Genomic DNA, 13,436 nt, shown 5'->3' with positions numbered 1-13,436 from the left:
GCAGTTACACACGTGCATTCCTGTTGTAGGAAACTGTTCATTCTTGCTGCATTTCGTTGACTCATACAGCTTTTAGATAATAACAATGGTTTCTAGTGACGTGCATTCATGTGATGCATATATAAAAACGTTCTTTCCTAAATAAAAATTTTCAGTTGGTAGTAAGTGCTCCGTCCTGTGTTCTTTCTGAGTCTCCGTGCAAGTTGCGCTTTTTTCATCATGAACGTATACCAACGTGCCCAATTGGCAGTTATCCTAAATATAATTCTTTATCCATAAAAAATGGATTACATTGTGCTCTGAAAGAGGCAAGTTTTAGGAACATTTATTCAGTTAACAAGGCCAAATACAAAGATATTTTGATATCTGAGACATCACCCTTACGTGCCAGCATTCAGGTTTCAACACAAAATGTTAAAAATGATACTTTGACCTACATTTTGATGATATATGGTGTCACCATATTTCATCAACAGACTTATCTGGTCGACCTTTATTAATGAGCCTAGAATAGCAAAATTAATTGCAACATTTTTCAATGAACAAGTTATCAGCCTAACTTATCTAGTGTTTCACTTTAGTGCCCCTTTAAAAGCATCTTCAAGAGCACATAAAATGCAAGTAATAATAGTATCTGGGGTGTAACTTCCCAAAACCACGATATGATTATGAGAGACGCCGTAGTGGAGGGCTCCGGAAATTTCGACCACCTGGGGCTCCTTAACGTGCGCACAGGCCTCAAACATTTTTGCCTCCATCAAAAATGCAGCCGCCGCGGCCAAGATTCGATCCCGCGACCTGCGGGTCAGCAGTCGAGCGCCATAACCATAAAATGCAAAGTTGGCCCAAGACACTGAGAAAAGAGGAACCTTGTTGGCTGTTTAAATAAAAAGACAATTGTTTCCGCTGAAATGCGATTTATATTCATGCATAAATCACATAAAATGCTGGCTAATGAATCAGTAGACAGGCACAGCTTTAGATCTCCACTGTACCTTTGTTGACCCCTTGAATTTCTTGTGTGCTCAAATATTCTGCACATTTTCTGCATTAAATTTGAAATTTCACATCCCTATGCATCAGTTGACACAGAATGAATGCAACATTGGTGTCTTCTAAATTTAACTTAAGAAGTCACAATGATAGTATATTTAAATAATAATAATGATAATGCTTTATAATTCAATAATGTGATAATGTGTTACTATACCAACGACAATAATAATTCACAATACAAAGCACAAAAAAATAAAAACCTAACATAAATCTTGTTCACTCACCGACGGTTGCAGAATTTGTTGAAAGCCTTCGGCAACAGGCCTCCCCAACTTTTCATCGTTCAAAAGCTCTTTCAGCTAAAGAAAAAGGAACAACACAGTAAGACTGTTGGCAATTGATCACAAATGCTCTTACTTTGTACATAGCACTGTACCGCTTGAATCAGTTTCAAAAAATCTGCTAAGGAATTTGCAAATTTGGCATATACATAAATAATCAAATATTTTTAATAAAATCACCTTACTTTCTGCATGCAGGCGCTTTCTTAATATGTACTAATTCAGAGCTTCTGTGACACAGCAGCCACAAGTGACTGTAAAAAATTCCAATGCAGGATTTGATCATAGGTTTCAGGAAAGTAACCCTTGCTTACATTTGGTTAAAAAATAAATATCTGCAGGCTAATCAACACAAACAGAACAGAGAACATTGTTGGATTAGGCTGATAGTGACAGTCATTTCAGCTGAGACATCGGCACTTGTGTTTGTGTGTTCCTCAGTGACTTTGACTTACTTTATGGCACTGTTTCATAGTTATGATAGCAATGAGCCAGTAACTCACAGATACTGCCACTTCATAGGTGCAACTTTCCATAGTCCTAAGTACTGATTTGCACCACAGTTGAAAGGCACGGTTGCCCACCACCACTCTCTAGTTCAGCAACAAAGGTGCATGCATAAACACATGCTTCTCAACATTGCGGCTGGTGGCATGACATAATGCATAGCTCGCCTGCCTATTCTCATGACTACTCACCATAGCACCATAGTCATGGGAAACAGATTGACACATTTCAAACATCAGCTGTCTTTTTCGTTTTTCATCCTAAACACTGTAAAAGTGATGTCTTTGAACAGGCACACAACCAGTTTATGCTCATCTGCATGACCAAATAATTGCAGAAAAAGCAACACTTTTTTTTTCTTTTACAAAAGCTCAACAGTGCCCTTATGCTGCAAGCTGGAAAATTACACTGTGGAGGCATACTTCAGAAGTACTATGTTCATCAATGTGGAACACTGGTGAATATACAGCTAACATGCCTGCCTCCCAAAAATGGTACACTGGAAAATGCACCAAATTTGCTTTAACTTGCACAATCACAGCAAGCTTGTGTGCATTCCCAAATGAGGCAGCACAGTTGATTCACAAGTACAGGCAACGCTGTAAAAAAAAAAAAGAACACTGTAAAGAAAAAAAAAGAATTAAAACAATAAATTTCTGTTTTTGCCATTTTTAATTGAAACTAGATTCTTTCCTTTAAGAAATAACTTGTTTTCCTGTTTATGCAAAAGCAGAATTCTTAACAGAATAGGTTCCTGCAAGTCAAAGCTAAAATTTTGTCCCAAATACTGCAAGTGAAATTACTTTTTTTGGTTTCATTACTATCCCCAATTAGCACATGCGTGCAGCTTCACCACCGACAAAACTGTACGCAGTCAGATCTAACATGTTCGAGTGAACCGCAGCAAGTGTCCACAGGGCCAGTTTTATAGTGTTGCATAGTGCTGGGTGTCTTGTCACTTCTCACAAAAGTCGTGGTTTTATGTACATCTACGTGCACACAAGGACCAATTTTTGCGGTGTTTTCATGGTGCCAAGAGAGTCATAAAAATCTACATCTATGTATGCTAGTATGTTTTTTTTTCTTTTGCTTCTTGAGTTTATTATGTCAAAACCATGATATGATTATGAGGCACACCACAGCGAGGAACTCCGGATTAATATTGATCACATCTGTTTCCTTAATGTGCACCTAAATGTAAGTACACAAGTGTCTTAGCATTTTGCCCTCAATGAAATGCGAAATATAGTCGGATACAACTTAAAGGGACACTAAAGGCAAATATTAAGTCGACGTTGATTGTTGAAATAGCAGTCCAGAAACCTCGTAGTGCTACTTTTGTGCCAGGGAAGTGCTTATTTTGAAATAAAATCACGTTTTAGTGGTCCACATCGCTTTAGCGCACTTCAAATCATCCGTTTGAAAGCGGTATTTCGCACGTCACTGTTGCCGTGCCCAACGTTGCCCGCCTTTACTGCACGGCGGCGTGCACTGGCGGCGTGCACCATTTGGGCATCTGGCAACATCACATGCATGCGGTATTTTGTTGAACTTTGTCAGAGCGACTTTCACGAGCACGCAGAACACACGCAGCAGTACACGATACCGAAACTACAACTGAGACGCAACCGCGTGAGCGAAGCAGGGCGCCGGGTGAAGCGCAGTTCGGCAAAAAACGGAACTTTTGAACCACGCGCGCCGTTCCCAAATGGCAACGCCAAAGAGGTTCTTTTTTCCATGAATCAAACAGAAACGAACAAGAAGCATTTTATTACTTGTCTTGATGCATGGAAGGTTCTTTTTTTATTGCAGCTAGTTTGATTATACGAGTGATTAATTTTAGTCGGACTCTCTCACGTCAATCGGATCATTTCCAAAATGTCCCGCTCGTGGCGCTCGTCGTGTGATGCATTCAGCTTAATTTCTCGGTAAGTAGGGCACTGCTGTTGGTAATATTGCCGTTTGAGATGTTGTCATACACTGAGCTTTCACTCTGACATAAATTGTTATTTGCCTTTAGTGTCCCTTTAAGAAGTCCGGAGAAGTTCCGCCCAGATGACCGAAGCTCGGCAGCCGATCACCTCCGCGACTAAAGAAATAGTCCCACTCATGCACTTGGCAATGTTCTCCGGAGGCAAGGTTGCCAGCTGTCTTGCTCATGACATCAGTCTAGAGTGCGCGCCCATTGGTGCAGGCTTGTGTGGACCTGCCTTTGAGGAGGAAATGCTGCAGACTTCTAAAGTTGTATCTAACTACAGTATGTTCTGTAACAGCTGCAATGCAACATTTGTTTCGTGTTCGCTGGAAACTGCAATCAGAAGGAAAGTAAATACTGTTCCCACAGGGCATGAACAATGTAAGCAATTTTTTTCCAGTTAAATTACAGAAAATGTCCAAAGAAAATAAGAAAATACAAGAAGGCGAGAAACAGAAAACGTAGGTTGCTAAAATTCACATACTTTCATTTTATTTTTTACAGTGAATTCACTGACGAAAAGATTGAGTGAAGGCCGCCAATCAAAACCAAAGATTGTTACTAGAACTGTGCGAATAGCAAAATTTTGGGTGCGAAGCGAATTCGAATAATAAAGATTGAGTGCGAATCGAATCGAATAATTTCGAATAATTTTCGAATATTTCTCGAACATTTTTGGAATAATTCGAAGTGAAATTACAGAAAAAGTTGCAGAGAATCCCTAAGTATGTTCTTGTGAGATCGCAACATGAAAGTGTTTCTTTTCGCTCGGTTGATGAAGCGCTGGTGGGGTCATATTTCATAGTTGTCTTTCTTATCAAGAGTGAGGCAATGTAGAGGCCGAATTGTATTTATATACATGATCTGGTGCAACCAAAGTGTTGCCGACAACACTTTACACGTGATAGGCAGAGATGCAATTTCCTCAGCCTCTCCTCCTCTTTCAACTGCTGTGGAAACCCAACTGATGTGGCGGACAAGGGTGTGCTCCCTTCAAGTCCGGAGTTTCAAATCTGCCTCGTAGACGTCGATATATAAGAACATCTGAAATTTTGGTTGCTAAAAAGCTTCGGCGTCCGATTTTTCGGACTACCCGCCCAAATTTCAGGTCCAAAACAGCATTAATTGAGCCCCCAACTCTGCCACATCTTTCATCTCCATATTGGAACCAGCTGCCTTTCAAGCGGAGCTTGAAAGGCAGCTTTGCCGCAATACGGGGATGTGATGAGGTGAAGCATATTGAAAATCTAGGGACCACTTCCAAACGGACGTTGACTGTCTCTTGGCTAAGTTCGACCGTAACTGAGCTTGAAAGGCAGCTTTGCCGCAATACGGAGGTGTGAGGAGGTGAAGCATGTTGAAAATCTAGGGACCACTTCCAATCAGACGTTGATTGTCTCTTGCCCAAGTTCGACCGTAACGGAACTTGAAAGGCAGCTTTGCCGCAATACGGAGGTGTGATGAGGTGAAGCATATTGAAAATCTGAAGGGGTCACTTTCAACCGGACGTTGACTGCATTTGTCTTTGGGAAGTTCGAATAGTTCGAATAGTAAAATTTCAGTGCGAATCGAATCGAACAGCAAACACTATTCGAAAAATATTCGAAATTTCGAATATTCGCACACCCCTAATTGTTACTCTTTGTTTCAGTTTCGTTCCAATGTTCCAAGACCAGTTATGGTTCCATAAAAAATAACAGAGTTGCTTTTCAATTTCAGTCAGTTCTGGTTCAATACCCTGAGTGTTTAGTTTGCCACTTGTGTGGAATGTGTACAGTTATCTAGGGTCATTGTGGCAACTGGTTGCACTTAACATAGCTTCCTCTTCAGCTGTGATGCCTTAATTGATGTGACAAAAAGTACATAAAATATATAAAACTTAATAGACTGGAGACTTACCAACATTGTACATGGAATCAAGTCTGGGTATCCCCTCAACAAAAGTGCTTTGGTCACCCACAACAGCAGTTCAGTCTTTGCTACTGTCCACTCGGGCTCAAGGCAAGGCCAAAAACAGCCCAAGGTCTCCTCTAGGATGGCATCTGGCAGCTTATTCACGTAGCCAGCTAAGCACTGTGGTATGTGTTCACTTTCACGCTGGCAATGGGTGTCGATCAGCAGCTGCACAAAGCGCCAGCTGGTGGTACACAGGGCTTCTGGATGTGCATGGCAGATGATACACCTCAGCAAGAGGAGTGAGGTGTTGGCCTGCAAGTTGAACAGAATGGGCACACAAATGAACAGGCAAAGGCTAAGGAACAGAGTGCACCAGATTTCAGTGCAGTAAAACGCATACTGTGTAATCACTGTATGGATTAAACGACTGATGGCTTAGTCCAACCTCATCATAAAAAAAAGTAGCACAAAAACACATGTTCATTCTATTAGATAATTTATTATTTCTGATAATTCATTACATTTTCATTCAGTACAGTGAGGTTCAATTTTCAGTTTGTTTCTTGAACACTGCCAATAAAGCTGGCTTTTCTTCAAGAAGTTGGAGGACGAGACATATGGAGCTCAAACAGTTTAAAACAGATTGGATTTTTTTTGTGAGATTTGCACTCGAAACCTTCATTATATTTCTTTCAATTGAATTACTGTGCCTTTTATGAAATAGTGAGAGTGCAGCCAAATGAATTATCTCAGTCATTCACAAAGCAAAGAAAAGAAAACAGTGCTGAATTTTAGACGAACACAATAGAAGACAGATGACGACAGATGCTGATTTACAACTGATCTTTATTTTTGTTATGCGGGCACATTTATATGACAGTCAAAACTTATTTGTCAAAACATATGCTGCATATTTCAGAAAGTTTCTCCAAAATTCAGCGCTGTTTTCCCTTCTTTGCACAATGAACCAACTTGTCCAAGCCATAACTCCAGCAGTCTACAAAGTATGTTGAGTAACCTTCAAGTTTGTCTACCTCCAAATATTCTTCTTTTTTGTTTATTAGGTCATATTACACTGTCGAAAGATACAGCCAGCCCAACAAAGCTGAACCAAATTTTTGGCATTTTTGTATAATTGCACTATCATAACACTTACAAGTGATGTGTCTATGCATGCTTCTTCAACGTAGGCAATGATATTTTGCATATCGCTGCAATGAACAAAAAAAATTGTTAGCTTCAGTACAAATTAAAAACACATAAAAAACATTTGAACTCGCCTGATACTGCATATTTCGGAAAGTTTCTCCAACAGGTCCGCAACATCAGCAAAGCTTTCGGAACTCTCATTTTTATGCCCACTTTTCACCGTGTCCATCCAGGCAATCACAGTGTTCTTCAATAGTGATGTGTGATCAAAACTCACTCCATATGCTTCTGCTAGATTAGCGATTCCTGTTAGGCATTTTGCTAGATGGTTCCGGTAGTAGATCTCAACATCTGGCAAGGTGGAAACGTTAAAAAGTAATCAGCAATTCATGTGATCAACTTTTTCAGTTTGCCAGGTGCACACGTGTGCGCATGTGTGCGTGTGTGTGCGGGCGCGTGTGTGTTTATTTATTTATTTATTTACTACAGTTTGTGAGTATTTGGCTTTATTTTGTTACATGTCCCAGATGTTAGCAAGAATGTACCTTTAACAATCCAACATATGTAGGCCACAATAAAACTGGATTATCATAACCTTATATAAGTTGAACAACCCTTTTATAAGAGACATGCACCGAGGAGGAATTCTTGTCTTTTATATGGGGTGTCTCTTATAAGCAGGGTACAACAGCAAGGAATAAGCAGGGTAGATCGCATTTTCTGATCAACCCCTATTTCAATGTAGGCACACCAGTGTCGCCTATACCCATTTGTCTGTTGCATCAGTGTCTCTTATAAAGGCGTTCAACTGAAGTAATAAAACTTGGAAAGTACGGACAGAGCTTGAAGTGTGCCGTCATGCACGTCTCCACAATGATCATCAACAAACAAGCCCAACTGCCGTCTTGTAGCCCAGTAAAATCCGAACAAGAGTCCTTCTTTTTCACTGTATGTGACCTGAGGCAAACACTAGAGGAAGACCTGCTATTAAGAAAAAAACCTCGAGGATGAAATGTGTAATCATCAAAGTAGTAGATGTTTTGAAGAACTGGTACATACTTTGTTAGGGACATGACATTCACATTCAACACAAAAAAAAAAAACAACAATGAGCATGTGGTTTTGAGATTAGTGGTTTCTCACGGGGTCGGTGGAGACGGTGTAGAGCACGTTTGTCAAAAGACTGGCCAAGAAAGCCACCCTATTGGCGACAGTAGTGACCAGATGGTCAAGAAACCACATCCATGGAGTTTGGATCACGGCCTCAGAGTTTTGCTGCTCAAGAACCTGGCACTTCAAGGATTAAGCAGACTCGTTTAAAAACATCTCGAGTAAACTGCAACGTATGAAAAATTTTGGAACAGTAGCATTCAGTGGCTGCAACAGTCATGGTCCTCCTCTTGAAATGTACTGAAACAGACACGTCAACCACTGTCACTCTAGCACCAAAGGTCCAACCTTACCGTTTCACAGTGTAAGCTGTATATCAAAAGCAGAAATATTTACAAATTATTCGGGTGCATACAAATCAAAATCCAGCGCAGCACTTCCGAACACTCCCATAAGAGCATCTGTATATGTTGCCCAGTCGTACATACACAGCGTGCACCAAGTATCAACAAAAGTATGAATGGGCTGACGTATGTAATACTGAGAAAGTTGGATGCTAAGAATATGAGTGCAAACATGCTTACGGTACAAACAGAACATCAACAAAAACGAATACATTTTTGGGGCATCCTTTCTGTCTTTATAGGTTTTTTTTACTCTTATTCTTCAAGACAGAGTTTTAGAAGTTCAGATCATTGTTGTGCAATGACAAAATGGACAAAAACAGGAAATATGATCTGTAATAATGTTCATGCTATGTTTTCTTCGACCCTATTGTACAACGTGTCTCTACGTAGTCCAGTGCATAATAAATGATCTCTTAGAATATAGAGAACACAGCTTCTTTAGTGATAGGTGCTCACCTTGTATATAAGACAGAAAACAGTCTTCAAGATACGGCAGCAATTTAGACAGAGACAATGTGCTGCCAGCACATGCAATGGTCACTCTCAAAATTCGTTCCAGCTTGCCAGTGCATAAACCTAAGTAAACAAAATGTGGAAGTGAAAAACTGAGCTTCAGATGTTGGCAAACATCAATGGATATAAAATTTGGCACTCACTACGGTGACAAGGCCCGTCAGCGCAGTACCGTCGTAAAAGTGACGGGGCCCGTCACTGTAGTGTAAATTGTAATAGTGACGGGGCCCATCATGATAGTGACGTACTTATAGTGAGGGGCCCCGTCATCGTAAAGCAGCGGTGACGGGGCCCGTCAGCGCAGTACCATCGTAAAAGTGACGGGGCCTCTTTACCGTAGATTTTTGGTCGTTTTAGACGCCCTCGTCGTGTGGTGTTTGTGGCATAGTTGGTTGGAGCGCTCTCCATGGAGTGTTAGAGCTGCAGGTCATGAGTTCGATTTTTTTTTGTCAGATTATGCGTCAACGTCAACGTTACTGCTCTGACGGAGTCAAAAACTTTTTCGTTCATGTCTGCGGCGGTTAGACAGCCCTAGCGTTCGGATGATGCGTTGTTCCTATGCGACCTCGGTTCTAATCGTGCTGAATAAGAAAATTTTTCCAGTTTTTTTTCTTTTTTCAGTATTGTTTCACAATACCGTCCCGAGCTTCCGGCTAGTCAACAATAGTTACTCATTCGTGGTAGCTCGACTACGCGTGGGAGAGCGGAGCCCGTTAATCAGCATGTCGCCAACGTCGCTGCGTCGCTGCTCCCCCCCCCACCGAAATGTTTTCATACTGTCGTGCACCGCCGACCAAAACAGCCACCTGCGCCTAAAGTCTTCCTGGATTTTTTCTAGAATTGCTTTCCATGGTCGAAAGACATCTCGGAGGGAACATTGCTGATTTGACTGGCTGTCCTCGCTGGCCCATGGCGTCCCTGTAACTGGCTGCGCAGCGCATGACCGTCAGCGGCACAGCGACATGCTGATTAATGGGCTCCGCTCTCCCACACTGAGCCGTGCTACCACGAATGAGTAACTATTGTTGACTAGCTGGAAGCTCGGGACGGTATTGTGAAACAATACTAAAAAAAAAAGAAAAACTGGAAAAATTTTCTTATTCAGCGCGATTAGAACCGAGGTCGCATAGGAACAACGCATCATCCGAACACTAGGGCTGTCTAACCGCCGCAGACATGAACAAAAAAGTTACGACTCCATCAGAGCAGTAATGTTGACGTTGACGCATAACCTGACAAAAAAAAAAAAGAAGGAAAGAAAACTGGAGGAATTGAACTGACGACCTGCAGCCCGCACACTCCATAGCGCGCCAACCAACTACACCACGAACGCCACACGACGAGGGCGTCTAAAACGACCAAAGGGGCCCCGTCACTTTTACGATGGTACTGCGCTGACGGGCCCCGTCACCGTAGTCACTGCTTTACGATGATGGGGCCCGTCACTATAAGTACGTCGCAATTATGACGGGCCCCGTCACTTTTACGACAGTACTGCGCTGACGGGCCCCGTCAACGTAGTCAGTGCCATAAAATTATTTTGTACCTCTGTCAATTTCCTCTCTTATTCTGCACCACACAGTGTCCGGTAAGAGAGCTTCACTTGCAGCTGTAGCCAGTAGGAAAACATGTTCATCCCTGAAAAGACAGCAAGCCAGTAAGCAGCCACTCAAAGTACAAAGAAAAAGTGGTCTAGGTTTTTATATATTAAAACAGTTTCACAAATGAATATGTGGAATAATTTCACCCACAACATTTGTGCATATTAAAAAACTTTTTATTGCGATAGCAATTACATGGACACTCTCGGCGGATTTTTGCCGTCGCCGTTGACATCATGTCCCAGATATGTATATGTATGTATATATATATAAAAAAAGGCACAAAGAAAAATAAAGCAGAAGAAAAAATTCCGAAGCACCCGACCAGGGGTTTGAACCAGCAACCCCTCGCTCCCCAGCGCACTACATTAGACAACTGAACCCCGCGCTATTCATGCGCTGGCGAAATGACAGCGAGCTATTTATATACACCATTTACCGCTGGTGGTACGAAGATCTTGGAGCAGCTTGAGCGTGTTTTCTATAACGCAACGCTCCTACATTTTCTTTCAATTTGAAAAATGCCCTTGAGACGCGCACGATAAAGTGGCTTTTCTGTATCCACTCGCGATGAGGAGCGAAAAAAAAAAAATGACACCGGGCACGCCTTGCGTCAGACGCCCTAGTGTGGCAGGAGACGCAGAGGGGTCACTCCATGTGCCGCAGTTTAAAAGCAAAAGAAATATCTAAGAGCATCCGATTCTCCATTGTCGACATTTGCAGCATGTTGCTCAAACACAAAGACATAACAACTGTGACAGTTCTTAGTTCACGCTTGTCCTGTGTATACCTGTGCGTTCTTTTCGGGCGTCCTTCTTTGTGCTTCAGTGGTGCGCTGCAAGTATCGAGCTGCTTGTCGTTCTTCGTGTGACATTCCAATTTCTTGCTATCGCATTCACTGCTTCGCCCTTGCGGCGAAACTGTGACTTTTTCATATCTTTTGAGGTACATGAGCATATTTTGCATGGCATATGTCACTTCACAATATATATAGTATGCATCATAGCTCAAGAGCCATATTCAGTCACAGCACAAAGAACACTGCAGATTAAGAACGCGCTATCACAGCACATAAAGCATTTGCCACATGTTCATACTTTATTCTGATAGGCAACAAGAGCGCACATACTCTCAGTGTGTCAAGGACTTTAGAAATTGATAAGTAGGGCACAGCACAACGTAAATGTGTGAGACACCAGTTATAAACGTATTTTTGTATTTGGTAGCCAATCATTTGCAGTGGTAGACATTAGTCTCTATTTGTAAGTGGTCTGACCAAGTGCTTGAATGCGCTTGTGCGAGTACTCAGCATAAACTTTTCATCACAAATTAACAGGTTGTGAGATGCTGGCTACACGACCAATCTTCTACATAATGAGGGCAAGAATAAAAGGCTGTAAGAAGAAAAAACAAAACAACCATGGCAGCTTTTCAATGTGAAGGCTTCCAAAAATTTACACGGAAAATTACAAATGAATTGGGACAATAGCAAGAAAAGAAAATTTTAAAAAATATAGCCTTATTCAAATAAACACGCTCAACATTTTGTTGAATTTTGTGCACATTTGTACATGACATTCTGCTCATATGCAGTTGCTGTGACAATGGGCAAACTGAAAGATGTATCAATAGCTGTCTATGGCAACATGCCCCTTTAAAAAGCAATTCCCTTATACTCAGCTTCTCACGCAATGTTAAAGGTCACTCTTTAACTTTGAAAATTAAAATAAAGAAGTGCCACAAACAGCAAGCCCCCATGATATTTAAATTTCGCTGCATATTGGCGCATGGTGACAGATGAATCAGTTCCCCAGAACTGTCACTGCTTCGAAAAGAAATCAATTACTGTACTATACCAATTCATGTTGATCTTTTTCTTTTTTTGTGCACACCTTCTATGTGTGTATCAGGGGTGAGATGGCTGAAATTGATTTGGGAGCAGTTTTTGGAGCAGCAAAATTTCTATTTTGCAGCAGAAGAACCCTGATTTGGAGCAGTTAGCAGAATTTTTTATGCCATCTCAGGAGCTTGAAAAACAGATTTGTAGCAACTTGGGGGGACAAGTACATATTTAAATTGGCCTAGGATAGACGTAACACCGAAGCAGCTTTATGAGAATGTATCACCAGTTATGAACAGTACTACCTCTTTAAATACTATGTGACCTATCTAGCCCGAGTAAGAAACACATGAAATAACTGAAAAAAAAAAAAAAAGGTTCTGCAAACTAGGTTCACTTCACAAAAATGTAAAAAAAAACATTAAAAAAATGTGTTTGCACAAGAATTGCAGTTACATAGCAGTAGGCCTTTTTAAGATCAGCAATATAATTTAGCAGATTACTGCTTTGGCTTTTATTGCGATAGCAATCATATGGACATTCTGAACAGGTTTTTCCATCGGCATCGCTGTCATGTTCCATATAAAGTTCAAATCGATAACATCCCTCGCGCATCATGTGTTTTATCCTTGGGTAAAAGCGCGTGAGCGAGGGCAACGAACGCGAACGCGGCCGAGGCAGAGATGAAGAGAGCCGACCGATCCCCGTTGTGCAGAGGGCGCATGCAATAACATAACACCGCATGCCAGGCCTGCCGTTGATTGTGTGTGTGTGTGTGTGTGTGAGGGGGGGGGGGTGGCTCGAGCAGCAACTGTAGACTTTGACATTAGGGGCGCAGTCGTGATCGCTGGCACGCGCATTATCTCCGCTGGCATCACAGACGGTTCGTATACCCTTCTAAGTGCTGTGATCTCGACGCTTCTCTCCTTTGAGCAGCCATATTCTCTTACACCAGCGTTTTGTAGTTACGCGAGATCGGATCCATAAGTGTTAGTTAGCTGACAGCCTTACTTCATATAACATTACAATTTGATGCTATCGCACTCATTGCTACACTTGCGGTGAAACTAATTTTTTTTGTAGATCTGCTCATTTAGCTTT

General features: G+C 41.5%; 1 protein-coding gene across 1 annotated transcript in view; it reads right to left on the bottom strand.

The window, feature by feature from the left end:
• The window catches only part of LOC119379167 (MMS19 nucleotide excision repair protein homolog), a 105,098-nt gene that overhangs the window by 21,564 nt on the left and 70,098 nt on the right, over positions 1–13,436 (bottom strand). The window contains exons 15-20 of the mRNA XM_037648368.2: positions 10,441–10,532; positions 8,838–8,957; positions 6,996–7,215; positions 6,872–6,926; positions 5,719–6,027; positions 1,281–1,355 (exon numbers count right to left, since the gene is read on the bottom strand). Of these exons, the coding sequence (XP_037504296.1) occupies positions 1,281–1,355; positions 5,719–6,027; positions 6,872–6,926; positions 6,996–7,215; positions 8,838–8,957; positions 10,441–10,532 (871 nt within the window). The remainder of the gene's footprint in view (positions 1–1,280; positions 1,356–5,718; positions 6,028–6,871; positions 6,927–6,995; positions 7,216–8,837; positions 8,958–10,440; positions 10,533–13,436) is intronic.

This window comes from Rhipicephalus sanguineus, chromosome 1 (assembly GCF_013339695.2).
Source record: "Rhipicephalus sanguineus isolate Rsan-2018 chromosome 1, BIME_Rsan_1.4, whole genome shotgun sequence".
Classification (NCBI taxonomy): Eukaryota; Metazoa; Arthropoda; class Arachnida; order Ixodida; family Ixodidae; genus Rhipicephalus; species Rhipicephalus sanguineus.
Note: the sequence above shows the minus strand (reverse complement) of the source record. Positions and strands in the feature narration are given on the sequence as shown.